The following is a 20,317-nucleotide window of genomic DNA, read 5'->3' as shown; positions in this document are numbered from 1 at the left end:
ATCTGTGACCAGACTCACCTCTGGGAGGTCATTGCCCAGGATACAATCTAGGGGAAGGTCAGCACTGACTACCACCCTAATCCAGTCAAGGATACCCTCCCTCTCTAGGGGCACTATGGCTACAGGTTTGGAGGTGACCTCCCCTGTGGCTATCCTGACTTTCTTTGTCTTTCCTGGGACATACATGTCTGGGGTCACTAACCGGTCACTCACTATAGTGTGACTGGCACAGGTGTCCCTCAGGCCAGTGGTAGGGATCCCATTCACTTGAATGTGGTGGAAGTGCCTACTCCCACCCTCAGGGATCACCAGCTTACCATCTGGTCCTGTCTCCCAGCACAATGCTAGGAGGACTTCATCATCTGAGGAATCCTCCTCTATGGCTACACTGGACAGCCCAGTGCTAACCACCTTCCTTGGACAGGCTGCATCTCCTCTGAAGTGACCTGTCTGCTGACAGTCAAAGCAAGCCCTACTGTCCAAGAGTTTTTTTAACCCTGGGTCTCCCTGTCTCTGCTTGTCAGAGTGGGAGTGGGATTTACTCTCCTCCTTCTTAGGGTTCTGGGGTACAGAGGGAGTCTCTGTGGTGGGCTTACCACCTCCCTCCTTAGGTTTTTGGGGACCTATCCCCCCCTTCTTGGAGTCTCCCCCCTGGGACTTGACAACCACCCTGGTTCTCAACCACTCATCAGCTGCCTCCCCTAGCTCTCTAGGGTTGGTCAGCTTAGAGTCCACTAGATGCTAGCGTAACCTTTCTTGGATACAATTGGTCAAGATGTGCTCTCTCATGATCAGATTGTATAACCCCTCATAAGTATTTACTTTGTTGCCAATAATCCAGCCCTCTAGTGCCTTTATTGAGGTGTCTACAAAGTCAACCCAAGACTGGGTACTGACCTTCTGGGTGTCCCTGAACTTCATTCTATATTGCTCTGGGGTCAGACCAAACTTCTTGGCTAAGCACCTCTTCATACTAGGGTATGAATCTGCCTCCTCCCCCCTTAAGGTCAGAAGCCTATCCCTCCCTGAGTTCGGGACCAACTCCCACATAAGGGAACCCCAGTATTGAGGCCTAACCCTTCTCATTTGGAGTGCCCTCTCAAAGGCCCCCAGCCACTTATCTATGTCATCCCCCTCTACATAAGCAGGAACTACCCCCTTGGGTAATCTGGGGCAAACTCCCCCACCCATGGACACCTCAGCTTCTTTATCGCTGCCTCCATCTCTTTTCTCTTTGTATGCCCACTTTTTCTTTTCTAGGGCCAGCTTCTCTGCTTCCAAAGCTATGTATGCTAGCTGGGCCTCCAGCTCTCTTTCTCTGATGGATGGGTTCTCTCCCCCTGAAAGGACCCCCTTCCCACCACTAGCTTTGGATCTGCCCCTAGTGACTGTATTTACTGAGGACCGTTCTTCCTCATCCTCACATGGGCTCAGATGCCTTCCCTCCCCTGAGTGGTTAGAGCTTGCATCCTCCCTTCTTTCTCCCTCCTCTGGAGCTTCTTCTGACTCTACCTCTTGGGCCTCAGCCCATGCTGTCAGGGATGTGATCAGGATTTGCTTCCTGAGATCAGTGGTTGCAGGCAACCCTCTTTCAATACACAACCCCCTAAGCTGGACTACTGTCAGAGTGGGTAGGCTAGCCAGATCAAGCTCCATGGTTCCCTAGTTTTGTGTCAACAAAAACTTTTTGCAAAAATTGGAAACAAGAATTTAGAAAAATTACAAAAATTCAATAATTGAAATTAATCCAAATTACAAATTAAAAACAATTTTTGCACTAGGACAATTTAAAGGATTTTTAATTTGTTTTACCTAAAACTGTAACGTGATATTGAACACAAGTACAGGATCCCGTCGCTGCTTCCAATTATGTTGGAAAATGGGTTATTGGTAGGGCAGGTAGGTACCTACACCTAGCAACAAGCCACTAACCTCCACATAGGTACAGTTAGGTCTCAGTAAATTAATCCCAGCTCAACCCTTGGTAGCTTGGCAACGAGCGTCAAGGCTTAACTTAGGAGACAAAGTGTAAAGCATTCAAATATCACAAAACAGTAATTAAATAAAACATAGGAAACAGTTTAAAAATCCAAAACCAATTTATAAAAATAGCTTATATTTTTATCTTTAAAATGACACAAAAACGATTAAAATCGGTTCAGGGGAACCGGAGATATGAATTTTTAAATTATTATTATTTTCTAGCGCTTAGAAACAAAAAGCGCCAATCGGGTCATCTGGTTGCACCAGGACCGGGGCAAAGTCAAACTTTCAGGCCGACCGCGATGGAGCCCTGCTCGGCTACAAGTCGCGGGAGGCCTCGGTTAAAAAGTTACCTTCTGACTTAGTCTCTTTTTTGGATGTTTTTCTTTACCGGGACGAACCACGAAGTCAGGCCGGGTCGCGGTTGAGGCAAGCCGGCTAGAATTTCCGCGTCGGGTCGGTCACTTTATGGAGCTTTTTTTAAAAAATTCTCCAATCTTTTCCAAACTTCTGGGGCTTCACCCAGATGTTCTTTTAAGGTTCTTTTGGGGTCCACAGCTCACCCCAAGGGTCCAGAAGTTCTGTGATGGTCCTTGGGGGTGCGGACTTCAACTCCCAGAATGCACCTGGCGCAAACTCCTTTTTGGCCACTGGACAGTGGTCAGCTGGTCGCTTTCTTCAGGAGTTGGTGCAGGGGACTCTGGTTTAGCAATTTTTCACCTGTAGCAAACAGGGAGTCCCTCCTTGAACCAGTTGAAGCCAGGCAAAGTCCTTCTTGTGGTGAAGCCCAAGTGTGCAGCTGGTGCAGTCCTTCTGAGTGCAGGGTCCAGGTGCAGGCCAGGGGTCCAGCAGGGCAGTCCTTCTTCTTCTTTAGTTCCTTTCTTGTTGAATTCTGGAGGGGATCTGAGGCGTGGGTGCAGGTTTGCCAGTTCTATCCTTGCTCCTGGGTGAAAAGCAGGGGGGGCCTGGTTCTCCAATCAGGGACAGGGTCGTCCCCCTGTGATGACCACTTCCTGGGAAGTGTGGCAAAAATCCATCCCAGAAGGCAACAGTCTCTAAAAATCCAACATGGATGAATCTGATTTTTGGAGGTTACATCTGGCTGAGCCCACCCACTGGTGTGGCTAAAAATCATAAACACACCCCTCTCCTGCCCTCTCCTAGTCTAATCAAGGGGGCACCTAATTGTCTGGGGTTGCAGGATGTGGGAGTGTTGCTGGGTGCTGCAAATGTCCTTCTCTGCCTTTGAAGACCAGTTTGGCAGCCCTCCCCCTTTCTGCCTCACCATCTGCTGAGGGGAGATTCTCTCCCCCAAGCACATTCCTTTGTGTGAAGTCTGGCCACTTCACACCTCATCAAGGCAGCCTGGCAGAAGCTGCTGCAGGCTGGCCAATCAGAGTACAGCAGCAAAAACAATGCAGAGCTGAATTTGGCAACTTTTTAGGTAAAGTCTAAACTTTTTACCTGGACAAGTTATATTAAATCCAACAACTGGAAGTTGTGGGATTTATTACAACAATCAAATTGATACCAAATTCTTGGTATGTAACATTTAAGGAGACTTTAAAATTTAAAATAAAGTCTGCCCATTCTAGCCTATGAAGGCCATTTACTTCAATGAGGGAAAAACGAATTTGGCTGTTTTTACCTCACCAGGGCTTATAAATCTATTTTTATAAAGTCCCTGCTTATAGTTACATGGCACCCAGCCCTAGGGGCACATAGGGCACACCTTAGGGGTGACTTATATGTAAAAATAAGGTAGTTTAAGTCTTTGGAAGTACCTTTAATTCCAAAGTCGAATTTGCATATAACTTTAATTTAAAAGCAGCCAGCAAGGCAGGCTTGCTTTTAAAATGACACTGGGCACCTCAGCAATGCACCTAGGTGTGCACCACCTATGCTGTGGTCCCTAAACCTACATGCCCTACCATATACTAGGGACTTATAGGTAGGTTAACTTAGCCAATTATAATTAGCCTAATTTGCATATCCATTTTACACAGAGCACAGGCCCTGGGACTGGTTAGCAGTACCCAGGGCACCATCAGAGTCAGGAAAACACCAGCATAAAGTGGAAAATGGGGGCAAAAAGTTATGGGGCCTCTGCAATCAGCCCTAGTTTCTCACAATCTGTGACATCTGTCAGGGGTTGGTTAACATAGAAACAATACTGATGGAATTTTGTGAGGTCTCCCGTTTAGGAGTAAACTGGGTGAAGATATGGTTGTTCCCTATTCATCTGGCATGCCCATCACACCATATTACGGTGAGTCCCCACATACTAAAATGGGAGCTGCAAACATTTTCTACCTTAGTATTCGTTTATACCACTTCTGAGATTTACTAGATGGCAATCTCACCAATGATATCACCTCCTTCCATCCACAATTGACATTCTGGAGCAACCTGCCACTCACAGTACAGGACTGGCGTTGCGTTATGCAAAATGTCCTCCTGTATTATTTCCACAACTTGCTGTTACATACACTGAGTTCCATATTTCTCACACTGCATAGCATGCTGGGCACCTTCTTCTGGAATAGAGGGCATGGTTACATTGCCTTGAGGACAGGGGTTGGTTGGGGGCTCCTAATTTTGAGTTTTATTATCGGGCGGCACAGCTACAGTGGTCATCTATGTGGCTGTCAGGCCGACACCAAGTAGAACTGGGCCTCCGCAAGCCTGATTATGCATGCCGCTTGATACATGATTACTGCCTACAAGGAAGCTCCCACCACAGTCCAACCAGCTGCTGACCATTGCATACAGTAGCTACAACAGAAGCCTCAAGCTCACCAAGACACAAACACCTTACTCCCCTGAGACCCATTTTAGCTCGATTCATCCCCTCTGGGAACTTCTTGGGAGAGAGGGATTGGAACTATGGAAAATCGAGGGAGTGAACACCAAGGGTGCAGTATTCCATGGCACTGTCCTCATTCCATTCGACCAGCTCAGCGCCACTCACAACTTACCATTAGGACACTTCCATGCTCATCGAAAACTACTAGCAGAGCAACACAGAAACGGCAGATTGTAGATACAGATCCTGACACTCTCCCTGGTCCATGCCCTCCACATGATGGAGAATGGAAGGCACCTAATCACATGAGTCACACATGCATTGGCCAAAACACTGTACAACATCCTACAACCCATCAGACAATGCTGGGAATGAGATATTGACTAAGCTTCACACATCAAGAATGGGACCACATACTTGTCTATCTGCCTAAGGTCTCTTGTAATGCTTGCTTCCAATACATGCAACATAACATCCTTCATAGGACGTATCTTACACCTGCATGCTTACATAGAATATATATGGCAGCTCATCCCATTGTCCTGTTGTATAGCCATTTTAGTTATAGCTCCATCCACGTTATTTTAACACACTAGGCCGCTGTGCACTTTAACCTAGATATATTTTATTTGGCTTTGCATTGTTATTTTTACAATAACCATTTTACGGTCTTGTTTTATTTTTCATCCATCTAACTGTTTTGCTTAGCACCAGCACTGTGTTCTCAAACAAGACATTCTTGATCACTCTGTGCTTCATTCAAGGCTACAGTTTGGTACATTGCCGGTGAACGTGGTAGAAGTTTAGTCTCCAACATTCGTAGAAAATACACATCCTTACGTAGGGACATTTTCTTAGAACATCAGCTGTGTTATTATAAAAACACTTCCTAGTCCCATTATACATTAAGAGGGAGATTCCAGCCAGGGAACCACAACTGTATGCTGATTGCTGAATGCTTCGCTACAGATGCTAACGCTGACTACAGGCCTTTTCTCAGGTTTGAGGGTTGATGTCCTCCAGGGGGAACCTGAAAGGCAGAATTAGAGCTTAACATGCTGTGCTCGGATTATGACTTAGATAGGAAATAATCCATCGATCATAGTGACAATATGATAGCATTATTCTTATGCTTCACTCTTCTCGTCACCATTTTAATACTGTCATGTTGTGTCGTCCTGGTTATTGCAGCTCACGCTTTGCTATCTAAGATGCAGTTGTTTTATTAAACTAATCATTAAAACATATACTGCTTCTGTTTGTCATTTATATATGAGACTGAATTGTAAATGAGAGAACCGGATGCGACCTGAGTGACCATGACTTTCCTGAGAAGCCTAATATGTCATGCACTTGGCTGCCCAATCATCACTATCCCCTGGTAGAGATGAGGCACTGCTAGTTAGCCGAAGCAAAACCCGGATTTAGAGCGACAGGTGCCCCCCACCGTGGTCAGACTCAGTCTCCCACACTGTGGACGATCTTGCTGCTCAAACTCCAGTAGTCTCATTAGAATAATGAGAGCCTACGCGACAGTCCAAGATGCAACGCTCAAAATGCCGATATGGGGCACATGTTCTGGACATGTCCTGAAGTGCAGGGTCTATGGAAGTCGGTAATAGACATACTGACAACAGTCACAGGTAGGGACAGTCTTTGTTTGATGAAAATAGGCCTTTTAGGATTGTTCAAAGGTAAGAAGTCAGGCAGTGTAAACAATAGATATATCGACCTAGCCCTACTTATGACCAGAAGAGCTCTTGCTATGAGATGGAAAGATAAGCACCTGCACGACATAACATTCTGGGTTGCGGCAACACTGAAACAGGGTTAGGCAGAATCACAAGCCCTTAAGAAGGAAGAGGTTAAAGGGCTTCACAAGATTCCCATTGTACTGGCATGGGATATGCTATTGCAAGAACTGCAAACACTTTTTGACGAACACTAGACCTCAGTCTGCTCCCCCCCCTTGATGTATACACCTTCCCCCTCGACCCTCCTTGATTGCAAGATCCTGTTGAATGCCTCCCTTGACCGAGGGAAGGGACAGCAGTTTCCCACCCACTCCCAACAGAACCAGCTGACAAACCCTCCCTCAATTGGTGCCAAACAGTCAATAGCCACTGCATGGAGATCTTTATTTTCTATATGCATGTTATGACCTGATAGTCGTATAGGTTCATGACAAGGTTAGTTGATTATGCAGTGCTGAACCAATCCCTCCTGCTATAACACATACTTTAATGTAATATGATCAGACCCATTTGGGATCGTGTGCACAGATAATGATATATCCAGATGATGTCCAATCCTTATAGTATTTGCCTTGCTGTAAAAACAATAAAAATTGGTTTAAAAAAATGGAAGGATTGTTACTTAGGAAATGCAAATAACAAATGGGTCTCTGCGACAAAAGCAGTAACCCATTGAGCTATCTACATAAAATAGAAATCTGTGATCTACATGCTGCACTTTACCCTCTGGGCTACTTTATGATTCACAACTGTGACTAGACAAAACACAAGTGCATGAACCACCAGGTTTTCGTTGGCATTATTAATACAACGGAAAACTGCTGAGCTCACAAGGGTCCAGATGTCCTAAGCAGTTTGCATGTTGCAAACAGCGAATTTCGCTGTTTGCAACGTGCAAAATGCACTTTGCAATGCACAGACCTCGTTTTGTGATTCGGTAACCTGGTTACCGAATCGCAAAACGGGTTTGGAGTCGCAATTAGGAAGGGGTGTTCCCTTCCCAATTGCGAGTTGCAGTGCAATGCAGGATTGCTTTGTGACTGTGAACGCGGTCGCAAACCAATCACAGTTTGCACCCATTTGTAATGGGTGGTAACCCATTCGCAAAAGGGAAGGGGTCCCCATGGGACCCCTTCCCCGTTGAGAATGGCACTACAAACATTTTTCCAGAGCAGGCAGTGGTCCTATGGACCACTGCCTGCTCTGAAAAAGTGAAACTAAAACGTTTCATTTTTCGTTTTTGTAATGCATCTCGTTTTCCTTTAAGGAAAACGGGCTGCATTACAAAAAAAAAACTGCTTTATTAATAATCAGTCACAGACATGGTTGTCTGCTGTCAGCAGCAGGCCACCATCCCTGTGAGAGCCACCACTCGCAAGGGGGTCGCAAATTGCGACCCACTTCATGACCCCCTTGCGAGTTGCCGATGGTGTCAGGGACACCATCCAACATTCCGAATTGCGACTCACAAATTGCGAGTCGCTCTGACTCCCAATTTGCGGGTCGCAATTTGGAATCTTCCTACATCTGGCCCAAGATCTCTGCAGCCTCTGATATTTTAAAATTCAGCCTCTTTCTGACAGCAAAGACATTAGTAAAGAGACGAGTTCTGCCACATCCTATAGGAACTCACTCACGGTCAGGTGGCACTGCTCATAGAGCAGTGGTAGAAGGGCTTCATATGCTTGTTCTCCAGCATGCAGTTGAAATGGTCCCTGAAGTTGTTTGTTTCGGTTCAGTTGTGTAGCCAGTGTGTTCATATGCCCTAGAGCAAGGAGGGAAACATGCCTCTAGCCGCTTTGTGAATGATAAAATGCAGCAATATTCATGGTTAAGTGGGCCCCCCAGGCTTTTGGGCCTAGTGTCACTGCACCTCTGCACCAATGTAAGTTAAATCCCTACCCCTGTAAATTCTGCTTGCACTGGTAAAATGAAAATTTCTTGCCCGGTCTGGAGGAATTGTTAGCATCAAACAATTCCTGCAGACTGGGCTGATCCCCAGCGTTCAACAGAAAGGTTTCACAAACAGCATTTTTAATGGCCATCTGCAGAACTGCAGCAATGAATGATCACTTGGATTGCTCCAGAAATGTTCTAAGAAGTTTGCTTTTGGTGCTGTCTTACTTCCTCTTTTCTAGCACTAAAGGTGTGAGGGCTGTTCCTGCTTTGCCATTTGGCTCCTGCTTCTAGTCCCATTGAGCCTCTAGATGCCCCTGTTTGTGCCAGGTGTAATTTGGGATAGGAGGGTGTTAAAAATTAGGTCTCTAGTTGGCAAAGGTGTGCACCCTGACCAGGTCGGGACCACAATCCTAGTCAGGGTGAGTAACAACACAACCTAAATTATGCTGTGCTCACCCTCCGTTAGCTTAGCACAGAGCAGGCAGGCATAACTAAGAAGGCAGTGTTTAATGTATTTGTGTAATAACTCATATAGCAACAAAGTAAAAACACCACAGAAAGTACCTCACACCAGTTTAGGAAAATAACTAAAATTTATCTGAACAAAAATAAGATCAAAATGACAAAATCCAATATCCGTAAGTCAAGATATTGCTTTTTAAAGGTTTAAAGGAGTCTTAATACTTAAGAATTAGTGGTTGCATCCTCTTAACACATGGAACCTGGATTACGTCAAAAATAATGATGCAGGGGGGCTGTAGAGGAGGAGATGGGTCAAAAAGTAAAGCAATGCATTGAGTTTTCCGTTGCGGCAAAGGTGATGCTTTGTTTCTTTCCACGCTTCAAGGTGATGCGTCGGTTTCCGGGAGCGCAGCCTTGGTTCCTCACTGCAATGTAGGGATAGTTTGATGCCAAGGGACGATGCGTGTAAAATCCAGAATGCGTTGAGAAGAGGCAAGAGACACTGCATCGATCCAGCAGACGATGCAGTGATATTTCAGCCTTGAGACAGGCTGCATTGATCTAGCAGGCATTGCGTGGAATTTTGCAGGCATTGCATCGATTTTCCGACACGCTGGATATTTTCTCTCTGGTGAGATCTTAGTTAGCCCTGAGACCTCAGAACAGGAGGCAAGCACAATGTAAGCATATGGAGAGCACTTGTGTAGGAAGGCAAAGTCCTTCCAGTAGAGTCAGGGGTCAGCAGGCAGCAGGCACCAATGCACCAAGCAGGCCAGCAGTCCTTTCAGCAAAGCAGTCAAGATGTGGCCTTTGGGCAGTCAGGCTGTCCTTCTGACAGAGTACAGCTGTAAGTCCAGAAGTGTCTGATTTGGTGGGGTCACAGACCCAGTATGTATGCCCATAAGTGCCTTTGAAGTGGAGGAAACTTCAAAGAGTGGTTTTGAAGTGCGCAGGTTCCCCTTTCAAACCAGCCCTTTCTGCCAGAAGCCCTGTTGGACGTTATCAGTCCTTTGCGTGGGGTCAGGCCACTGGCCTTTGAGAGCCCCTCCACCCTTCCTGCTCAGGAAGACCCATCAGTATGTGGATGACTGCAGATGCAGCTGAACACAGTCCAGACATGAATTGGAGACAGGCTGTAAAGTACAGAAAGTGCAGAGAAATGCCTACTTTCTAAAAGTGGCATTTCTGAAATAGTAATGTAGAATCCACCTTCACTAGTAAATAGGCTTTCTCCCTACCATTCCAAACATACCATGCATGACAAATCTATTCCTCTCAGATCAGAATTTGCTACTTAAAAGAATACAAGGGAATTTCTATTGCTGGCCTATGAGAGGAGCCGGCTTCACAGTAGTGAAAAGTGACTTTGGGGCTTTTCTAGTACCACAACATGTAAAACTTATAAGTACATGTCCTTCCTTTTACTTACATAGCACCCTGCCCTATGGGTTACCTAGGGTCTACCTTAGGGGTGACTTATTTGTAAGAAAAGGGGGATTTGAGGTGTGGCAAGTAGTTTTAAACGCTAGGTTAAAGTGGCACTGAAACTGCACACAGCCCGGGCAATGGCAGGCCTGAGACATTGATTGCTTTTTGTCCATCTTTTATTTCCCTAACGCAGACATAAAAGACAGACAGTCGCACTTACAGTGCAGGCTTTAGGAATATGCAATTGTGCTGCTGTCTGATTTATGCCAGAGGGCACCTGACACCTCTATTAGCTTGGCGCCCACTGCAGCGGTACTAGAAGCACCACCCTAAAGCCAGCAGTGCATGCTAATGGCTTTTTCAGTACTTCTACTGTAGAGCCCACAACTTTGTTCAAAAGTGTTCAAAGCAACCGTTTAAACGGTACAACATAATAGGCCCTATTCACTAAAGAAATCTTAAATCACCTCTTGTAGAAGTATATTCTCCGTGGAAGCAGATTGACGTTTTTTCACAATTCACACAATTTTACAGTTGCATGCCTTTAACGTGACTCTGGTTGCAATTTAACAGCTGTACTACTTAATTAGTAAAGTACTTTTTTTAAAAGCTGCTCTTTCCATAATTCCTTATTGTGCAGAGTGTACATTAACACATTGTGGAAAGACAACTCAATGTGCAAATGCATGGTTTCTATTCTTTCTTTGACAAGACGAAAATATTTTTTTCTCCATCAAGAAACTCTTTCCCCTACATCTCCACCAAGCCTGTGGGTTGATCCATTCCATTTCCATTTCCCACCATGAAAAGGGAAATTATCCCATTCTGTGCAATATTTTAGCTCCATGTCCTGTGTCAAAAAGAGGTTGATAGAAGTTTTTGGCAATTTCAAACTTCTAAAAGAAATCATGCCTTGTTCTGCCCACTCCCCATTCCTTGTGTGGAGTTTAATATTAAATAATGTATGCACTCATGGTGGAGAATAGATAGCCATGAAATCTTTTGTGCCTTGCGGCAATCCTTCTCCCGATAGCTGCCTGTCAGTAAATGGAGCTGTTTACTACTTTTAATACCCTAAATGTTCTTATGAATTGGGCCTCTTGTCTCTAAAGAGTGCACCACGATCATACCAACGAATAACTTGTACTTGGCATGAGCGAGCTAGGAGTGATGTATTTGAGTTTTGAGGGATTTCCAAGTTTTCACACACTCCAAAACTTCTAAGTTTGACCTGTTCATTGTTTGGGGGACTAACAGGGGGCATTAACATTCATCTGGAAACCAGAAAGGGCAGTAGACCACCCATGCAATTTACAAAGGAGAGCCCAGGTGGGAAACTGTATTTTTCCTAAAAAATAGATTTCTACCACTATGTACATTTTTGCATTCCTTATGAGGAAGCACTGAGGGCCTGATTCACAAAGGTAAACTTACACTTTTATGTAAGTTTCTGCTTTTTTGCTATTCAAAAAGGAATATTATGAGAAGTTTCTTTATGGCTGCGGAGTCTTCACACTCTTGTCTGGGCCTGCACATAAAAAAGGAGATACTACTTGTAAAATTGTTTTGAGGATTTTAAAACATCTAAACTTACACAAGAGTATAAGTTTATCTTTGTGAATCAGGCCCTCTGTAAATAGTGAAAACATGATTGTCTTCTACACAGTACAGACTACATAATTACAATCATATTCACAGGTGACATATGTCAGTGTTCTATTATGATTACAATACATGGGATTCTGTAATCTCTGTAATAAATTGCAGTCGCTAATTTCTTTAAAATCGACAACATGTGAGATGCCAAGTCTCTGCTTATAAAGAAAAGCTCAGCTTCTGACTTCACAATGCCTGCTGCCAGAGCCAGCAGCCTAGGTGGAAGGCAGGTCAGGTCACAGGTCAGGTCACGGAGCATAATTAATGTAGCTATTTAAATCAACAAACCAAAGGGAAGGTTGATTATCTTTCTTCTGCTCTATTTTAATAGCTTACATTGATAAGCAAAGAGAATATGTTTAGTTTGTTCACCCCTAAATAGAGTAAAGCTAGAATATTTCTGCATGATTCTACATGTTCTGAGCTGCAGCAGCTTAAAAAATATAAACTGACTTGTATTGAACTGTTTCTGATATCTATCTGCAACAGATATCTAACATGTTTTTGATAGGTTTCATTTTGCACTAGAGGTTTTATTTTTATTCTTCATGTTTGCAAACATGTTCACTCTTTCATATGAAAGAGCTACGCACCAAGGTTTAAAATGGTTTGTGATAAATTATATGGGTTAAGGTAGCCTCAAGTGTATCTGATAAAGACATTGCAATTCACTTAAGTGGTTTGTGGAAAAGGTGATTGAGTGACCATGTATTATATGGGATAAAATACCCCTTGGAATACATGATCAAGACATTACAAATCACCTCATACTTCCATAACTTTATAAAGGAACTCAGCCTTCCCCACTTTCCTCTACATGGTTATGGAACCCCTGGTGATTTGCAATATCCTCATAATATAAAGCTGCAGTGCCCCTGTTAGAAATGGGGTCTTTGGTTGACAGTCAGGTTACCCCCTGTTCAAGCAAGGACCCTCACTCTAGTCAGGGTAAAAGAGAATCACCCTCAGCTAACCCCTGCTTATCCCCTTGGTAGCTTGGCAGAGCAGTAGGCTTAACTTCAGAGTGCTAGGTGTAAAGTATTTGTACCAACACACACAGTAACTTAATGGAAACACCACAAAATAACACAACACCAGTTTAGAAAAATAGGAAATATTTATCTAAACAAAACAAGACCAAAAATCCACAATACACAAGTCAAGTTATCAATAAATATGCAAAAAGAGTCTTTCAGTAGTTTTAAAGACACACTAATGCTGTTAGTGTGAAAAAGAACCTTGGGTGCATCATAAATAACCCCGCACGGGCGAGTGTGCATCAAAAAGGGCTTGCGATGCGTCGATTCCATTCACAAGCGTGACCTTGCGTCGTTCCTCCTTTCATCGGGTTGGGCGCGTCGTTTTTTCTCTCTGCAGGAGAGCGATGCGTCGATCTGGTCAGCACTCTCTGGTCCGGGCAGGCCTTGCGTTGTTTTTACACGCCCAACAGTACTTGAGTCGGAAATCCAGCTGCACAATGATCCGAAAACCACGCAGCGCGGGTTGTGATCTCCCAGTCTCTGTCAGTGATGCTGCGCGGTGTTTCTCCTGCTCCGTGCGTCGATTCTTCAGTCACGTTTCCGGCAAGCATCGATTTTCAGCTGCGGAACCGGCGGCGCGTCTTTTCTTCAGCCGCAGTTCAGAGTTGCTTCGATCTTTTCCCCGCACTGCACTCTGTGCGTGGATTTCCTTTTCTTTAGGCTGCTAGCTTCTCCTTTAAGGGTCCCAGGAACTGGATGGACACCACAGGGCAGAGTATGAGTCTCTCCAGAGACTCCAGGTGCTGGCAGAGAGAAGTCTTTGCTGTCCCTGAGACTTCAAACAACAGGAGGCAAGCTCTAAATCAAGCCCTTGGAGATTTCTTCTCAAGATGGAAGGCACACAAAGTCCAGTCTTTGCCCTCTTACTCTGGCAGAAGTAGCACCTGCAGGATAGCTCCACAAAGTACAGTCACAGACAGGGCAGCTCTTCTTCCTCAGCTCTTCAGCTCTTCTCCAGGCAGAGGTTCCTCTTGTTTCCTGAAGTGTTTCCAAAGTCTGTGGTTTTGGGTGCCCTTCTTATACGCAATTTCTCCTTTGAAGTAGGCCTACTTCAAAGTATAGTCTCTTTTGAATGTGAAATCTTGCCTTGCCCAGGCCAGGCCCCAGACACTCACCATGGGGTTGGAGACTGCATTGTGTGAGGGCAGGCACAGCCCTTTCAGGTGTGAGTGACCAGTCCCACCCTTCCTCCTAGTATAGATGGCTCATCAGGATATGCAGGCCACACCCCAGCTCCCTTTGTGTCACTGTCTAAAGTGAGGTGCCACCAGCCCAACTGTCAAACTGACCCAGACAGGGAATCCACAAACAGACAGAGTCACAGAAATGATATAAGCAAGAAAATGCTCACTTTCTAAAAGTGGCATTTTCAAACATACAATCTTAAAATCAACTTTACTAAAATATGTATTTTTAAATTGTCAGCTCAGAGACCCCAAACTCCACATGTCCATCCACTCCCAAAGGGAATCTACACTTGAATAATATTTAAAGGTAGCCCCCCATGTTAACCTATGAGAGGGACAGGCCTTGCAACAGTGAAAAACAAATTTAGCAATATTTCACTGTCAGGACATATAAAACACATTAATATATGTCCTACCTTAACCATACACTGCACCCTGCCCCTGGGGCTACCTAGGGCTTACCTTAGGGGTGCCTGGGAAGTAAGGAAAGGGAATGTTTAGGCCTGGCAAGTGGGTACACTTGCCAAGTCGAATTTATAGTTAAAAAAGCACACACAGACACTGCAGTGGCAGGTCTGAGACATGATTACAGAGCTACTTATGTGGGTGGCACAACCAGTGCTGCCGGCCTACTAGCAACATTGTATTTACAGGCCCTGGCACCTCCAGTGCACTTTACTAGGGACTTAATAGTAAATCAAATATGCCAATCATGGATAAGCCAATTACATACACATTTTCTAAAGCAGCACTTGCACTTTAGCACCGGTTAGCAGTGGTAAAGTGCCCAGAGTAACAAAAACAGTAAAATCAGAGTCCAGCACACATCAACAACCTGGGGAACAGGGGCAAAAAGTTAAGGGAGACCACGCCAAGGATGAAAAGACTAACAGACCCTCATAAAAAGATAACTGTAATGTGGGCAATGAGTTTCGATTTATTTTTTCTTCATTTGGCTCAAACCTAAACAGACACCTAGATCAGATAATTGTGCTATCATTTATAAAGCAATGTTCCAATAAAGAGTAGCAATGAAGGTTTTTCACATTATATTGCAATGTCATAGTTGTCTAGAGGAGAAAGGGATAATGGTGTAGACGGCATCTTGGACGCAGTCATTATTTTTGTCCAATCCCAATTTGACTACAAATATTCTATTAGGAATTAAAACTTCAATTTCGAAGAGGAGGCAGAAAACCCTCAATTTCCTCTGTATGCATTAACACAGTATTCTTGCATTATAGGTTGCCTTACTGAGCAGAACAGTCGGCTTCTCCTGTTCTGGGGCAAGAAGGGGTTTGATTGCAGTGGCAGCCGGTATTGTTATCGTGACAAAAAAAAATCTTGTGCTATGAGGTGGCTTTGTTTCGCCAGCTCTGACTTTGAACAGTCAGCCTCCCACTCTTAATACAGCAGCAGGAGAAAACAAGTTTAGAAAATGAATGCATTGGGTTGTATGTTAAATTGACACCGCGCTGCGGATTACTGCTGTAGATTAACACGTTCTTTCCCTCCTCTTCATTTGCAGATGGGAGTGCAATATTTCGGGGCTGCTTTCACAGGCCAGACAACGTCTCCCAGGCTTTGCCCATCAACCATCTCATGTTGAACATGACTGTGGACAAATGTGTGGACGTCTGTACCGAAAAGGTAAACCATCCTGAGATTGTGCTTGACGTGTGCGAGGGCAGACCTCATGAGGTATATTTTTAATCTTCCCATAAACAAATAAAAACACATTTCCTTTTTTTATCTGTATTTATACAACTTTATACAAATAGAGGCCTGGTGTGTGATGTATTCAGCGTAGCATTTTCTTTTAAATTTTCACGTGAGAATTTCAAGGGTGAACTCTTCACATAAAAAGTGAACAATCTTGTTCACAAAGTAGGTTTGTCCAATCAACCTGAAAACACTTGTTGTGCCCATTTTTTCTTGAATTGCACTCTACAAACCTAGTAACATTTTCCTCGTACAAAGTTCGCAGACATTCACGGGTGCAGTTTTGCCTACCCAATTTAATTATACTAAAATTAATAAATAACACGATGTGATCTTTGTGGTGGCAATGTCTATATATTAAAAGGTAAACTAGAATGTGTTAACGTTAGGGTCAGAACAAAAGACACGCGATCTGAGTGGCACATTCACAATTGATAGAAACAGGTTATTATTCAATTGAATACTCGATGTAGAAAACATTCCTTACTTTATCAGACTTAATGAGAGTATGTTTTCTTTCATGTACAAATGAGTTCTCCATTGTGGCCAAGTTGCTGAGTCATAGCAATTCATCTTTAAATGTTTGACTTAAAATTGCTTTTTCAAAATCGCACTGCTGGCCCTTTCACTTGGTAAAGCTTGGATAAAAAATCCCCTCTCACGTAAGTGTCAACTAACGGAATAGTAACCATAACATAACCAGCCTTATTGGGAGTGCCCTTTGAATTGTAGGAGTTACCATCTCCATCGGAATTACATGTCCTGCAGGAACACAGCAGGACCGGTGCATTTCATCCGGTGGCTCCTCATGCTAAATGCAAGTGGAGTCTCTCAGTGAAATAATAGGAGTGGGGCGAAAGAGAAATAACCAGGGGAAACTGGACTGATGTCAGGTACATTCTGTCCATGACTTAAGGTCAAGTAGCATTTTCACCATTCAATTGATCTGCAAGAGGTCCGGGTTTCCCAAATGACTGTGGGGCTGGCTGGCCGTGAGGTGCTAGAGGAGAGAAAAACATTTTTTTAAAATTGCAGTGCATTTACAGTGCGTGGTGCTTGTGCTTGTTCCAGCTAATGTATTCTGTAATTTGTCAGATTGTTACAAAATAATGTGGTCTAGGTTCATAAATAGGATCTGTCTCGCCCCACAATGGATATTTTGCACACGGAAGCGTCTGACACGACAGCACAGCATGTAGGTTCCATGATTACAAAGGGTACGGGGCTACTGTGAGAGGACTAGGCAGTGACCGCAGCACTGCCCAACCTGGCGACCATCTCTATTAAGCAAGTGGTTGTCGGCGGTGCATGCTAATAAATGGACCCTCAAAGTATAATTATGTCAAACGCACTTGCGTTTATTCATTTTCATAATAAAATAATGAGGAGAATGTATAGATGCACCTATGAGCTATGTGACCATAACTAAATGATGCTAGGAAGGCAGGGGGCAAACGTGACTTTTGTCGGTCTTGTGAGTGGTGGAATAGATCATGGTGAGGGGAAGGTGCTCTCACGAGAGTGAATACCTCAACCTACGCCTTTGTGAATCTGTGATGTGTTCACAAAATGCGCAGGCAGTGCCCACTGGCCATCCTAATTCATGCATTAATGTGAATTAAGACTTCTTAGAAGGCGTGCGTTTGTCTTTACAAAAAGAAGTGTTATTTAAAACTAGTTCTTGCATGTTTTACATTATGCATTAGCTTTATGGGCTTTATTACTGTCTTGGAGAAATGAAATAAAGTATTGAACACGTCTTTAGTTGCGTGCAAGGTGGTATTTAGGCCAGGAAGTAGTTTTGATTATGTCGAAGTAATCAACAGTAATTTTAGTAATTCCAGGTAACTCTTTGAAATTAATTAATTAGGAGAAATTTGGGGTGAGACAAAACATTTAGCTGCTGTTTGTGCTATTTTCTTAGGGCAAAAGCATCCTGAACGTATCCCATTGTTGCAAGGTCACATTTTGCTTTAAAAAACATGAAATTATACATTTGCATTTCACATACTTATATATCATTTTCTTGGAATTTTTGTAATTATGCGAAATGAAATCACATGAATTTTTCACATATCTATCTACAGTATCTATCTATCTATCTATCTATCTATCTATCTATCTATCTATCTATCTATCTACCTATCGAACACCCACCATGCAGTTTTCTCATAAATAATGTAACTGTAAATGTTACAGTAATATTATCAATGATGTTATAAAAGATGTCATGGTTACTGTAATTCCTGAGGAATTAGCAGTGCATGATGAAGGTGCGCGTTATAGTTACTTGAAATAACTTTAACAGCTGAATTTCTGTGGTTTTCTACATTTAAAATGTGATCCTAACTGTAACGTCCCTGTAACCTTTGATTTTTTAAGTGAATTTCCATGTTTTTTTTAAATTCTAAATTAATTTTAATTACTATAAATTAATCCAACCACCGCTGCACATGGCCTTTGGCTGTGCACGGCGAAGGTTGGCTGCAGGGCCTGGCCTGCATCTGAGCCCCTATAGCCACTCAGGTCCGCGCCGTGCACAGCCTTCTGAGGCATGAAATGAACTATAGTTAGGGGGACTGCGTGGACCCTCAGGACCTGGGGACCAGCACCTCGTCAGGGTTACATGAAATAATGTATTAGGGGGGGCGTGTGGACCCCAGGCTCCAGGCACTACCACCTCCTTGAGGCTACATAAAATAAGTATATGGGGGGGGCGCACGGACCCCGCTAGTCCCATTGACCACCGTTTCCCAAGGACTATATAGTAAAAAAAAAGTAGGGTGAATCTGCAGAACCCCAGGGTCCTGGGGCCCACCACCTCCCGAACATCATTAAGAAAAATATGTATGGAGGGCCCCACAGACCCTTAGGGCCCCTGAGCACTGGGAACCACCACCTCCCTGAGGCTACAAAATAAAAAAAATTGGGGGGCTGCATGGACCCCTCAGGGCCACGGTATCCACCACCTCCCTGGGCGACAAATTAAAAATAGTTAGGGGGCAGCACAGACCTCTCTGGGCCCCAGGGACCACTACCTCTCTGGGGTTATATTTAACAAAACTTTAGGGAGCTGCGTAGACCCCTAGGTCAAGGGGACTATTTAAAATAAATTATTGGGGGCCAAGCAAACCCCTCCAGGCCTCGGGGACCACCACCTCCCAGGTCAATAATTTAGAAATACTTAGGGGCACTGCGCATACCCACCTGTGCCCCAGGGACCACTACCACCCCAGGGTTATTTTTTATTTTTAAAATGGTAGGGTGGCCATGTGGTCCCCCCAAGGCTGATTTTGACTGTGGGTACCACATTCCCTGGGGCCCAGCCACGTACTCATGGGTGCCCTGGCCCCACCCAGGGCACCCGCTACTTCTTGATGGGGACCGTGGGGGAAGCCTCAAGACCCCCTGGTCCAAACCTGCTACCCACCTCCTGCAGTGGCCGATATTGCTCCAGCACACAGAGAGCTGCTGAAAATGCAGCCCCTGCATGCAGAAGCAATCTTTGCATGTCTTCCCATGCCCACATAATAGCAGGCAGAAATGTCCACTCTCAGCAAGCAGGAGCAGTTTTAACCCTCCTGCTTGCTGGGAGCACAGTTATGTTTGCTTGTACTTGGCGGGAGCTGTCAGCTCCAGCCAAGCAAAACCAAACCGATACTTCCAGAGGGTAGGCACCTCAGGAGGAAGCAGGAGCTGGCCCTAGAGGGGGGGAGTCCCCAGGGTCATGTACGGGTCCAGGAGAGGGGCAGCGTGCCCCTTCCCATTGTTGGCACAAGCTGGCCCTGGGGAGGTGGTGGTCCTCAGGGCCATCTATGGCTGGGGGGTGGGGGGCCTGTGTGGTCCCCTCCTTCTTTTTTTTAAATTTGTATGACCTCCCCCTTTTAAATTTGTTTACAGCCCAGGGAAGGTGGCAGTCCCCGGGCCACAGGGGGGTCAGTGTTGCCCCCAAAAATATATTTTATGAAGCCCCAGGGAGGTGGTGGTCCGGGGGCCTTGTAGGGTTCAGGCGGCCCCTCATATATGTATTCTTTATAGCCCCAGGGAGGTAGTGGTCCCCGGGGCTTCCAAAATCTCTAAGAGTGGGGCCCTGTGAGCCAACCTCTCTGATTCTCAACATTGGGCATGCCCCAGGGCCAAAATGTATTAAAAACATGGGAGACCACATTAAAAAAATATATATAATACATAAACGGAAAAAAATGTGGGCCCATCAATGGATTTTCATTCAAAAATACTTTTTTGCCCCGGCGGGGTGCCAGGGGGACAACTGGACCAACACTAGGTGAGCTTAGGGTATTCCTACCCTGGCCTCTTTTCTTTCATTTGGCGTTGGTACTCGGCTGAAGCTAAGTCCCAAAATAGCTGCCAATACTTCCT

At 44.6% G+C, this 20,317-nt stretch overlaps 1 protein-coding gene across 7 annotated transcripts in view; it reads left to right on the top strand.

The window, feature by feature from the left end:
- WSCD2 (WSC domain containing 2) overlaps positions 1-20,317 on the top strand; it is a 1,176,783-nt gene that overhangs the window by 853,408 nt on the left and 303,058 nt on the right. For all 7 annotated transcript variants that reach the window (XM_069214798.1, XM_069214802.1, XM_069214803.1 and 4 more), the window contains one exon: positions 15,744-15,865. In XM_069214798.1, the coding sequence (XP_069070899.1) occupies positions 15,744-15,865 (122 nt within the window). The remainder of the gene's footprint in view (positions 1-15,743; positions 15,866-20,317) is intronic.

Source organism: Pleurodeles waltl, chromosome 11, assembly GCF_031143425.1.
Source record: "Pleurodeles waltl isolate 20211129_DDA chromosome 11, aPleWal1.hap1.20221129, whole genome shotgun sequence".
In the NCBI taxonomy this organism is placed as follows: domain Eukaryota; kingdom Metazoa; phylum Chordata; class Amphibia; order Caudata; family Salamandridae; genus Pleurodeles; species Pleurodeles waltl.
Note: the sequence above shows the minus strand (reverse complement) of the source record. Positions and strands in the feature narration are given on the sequence as shown.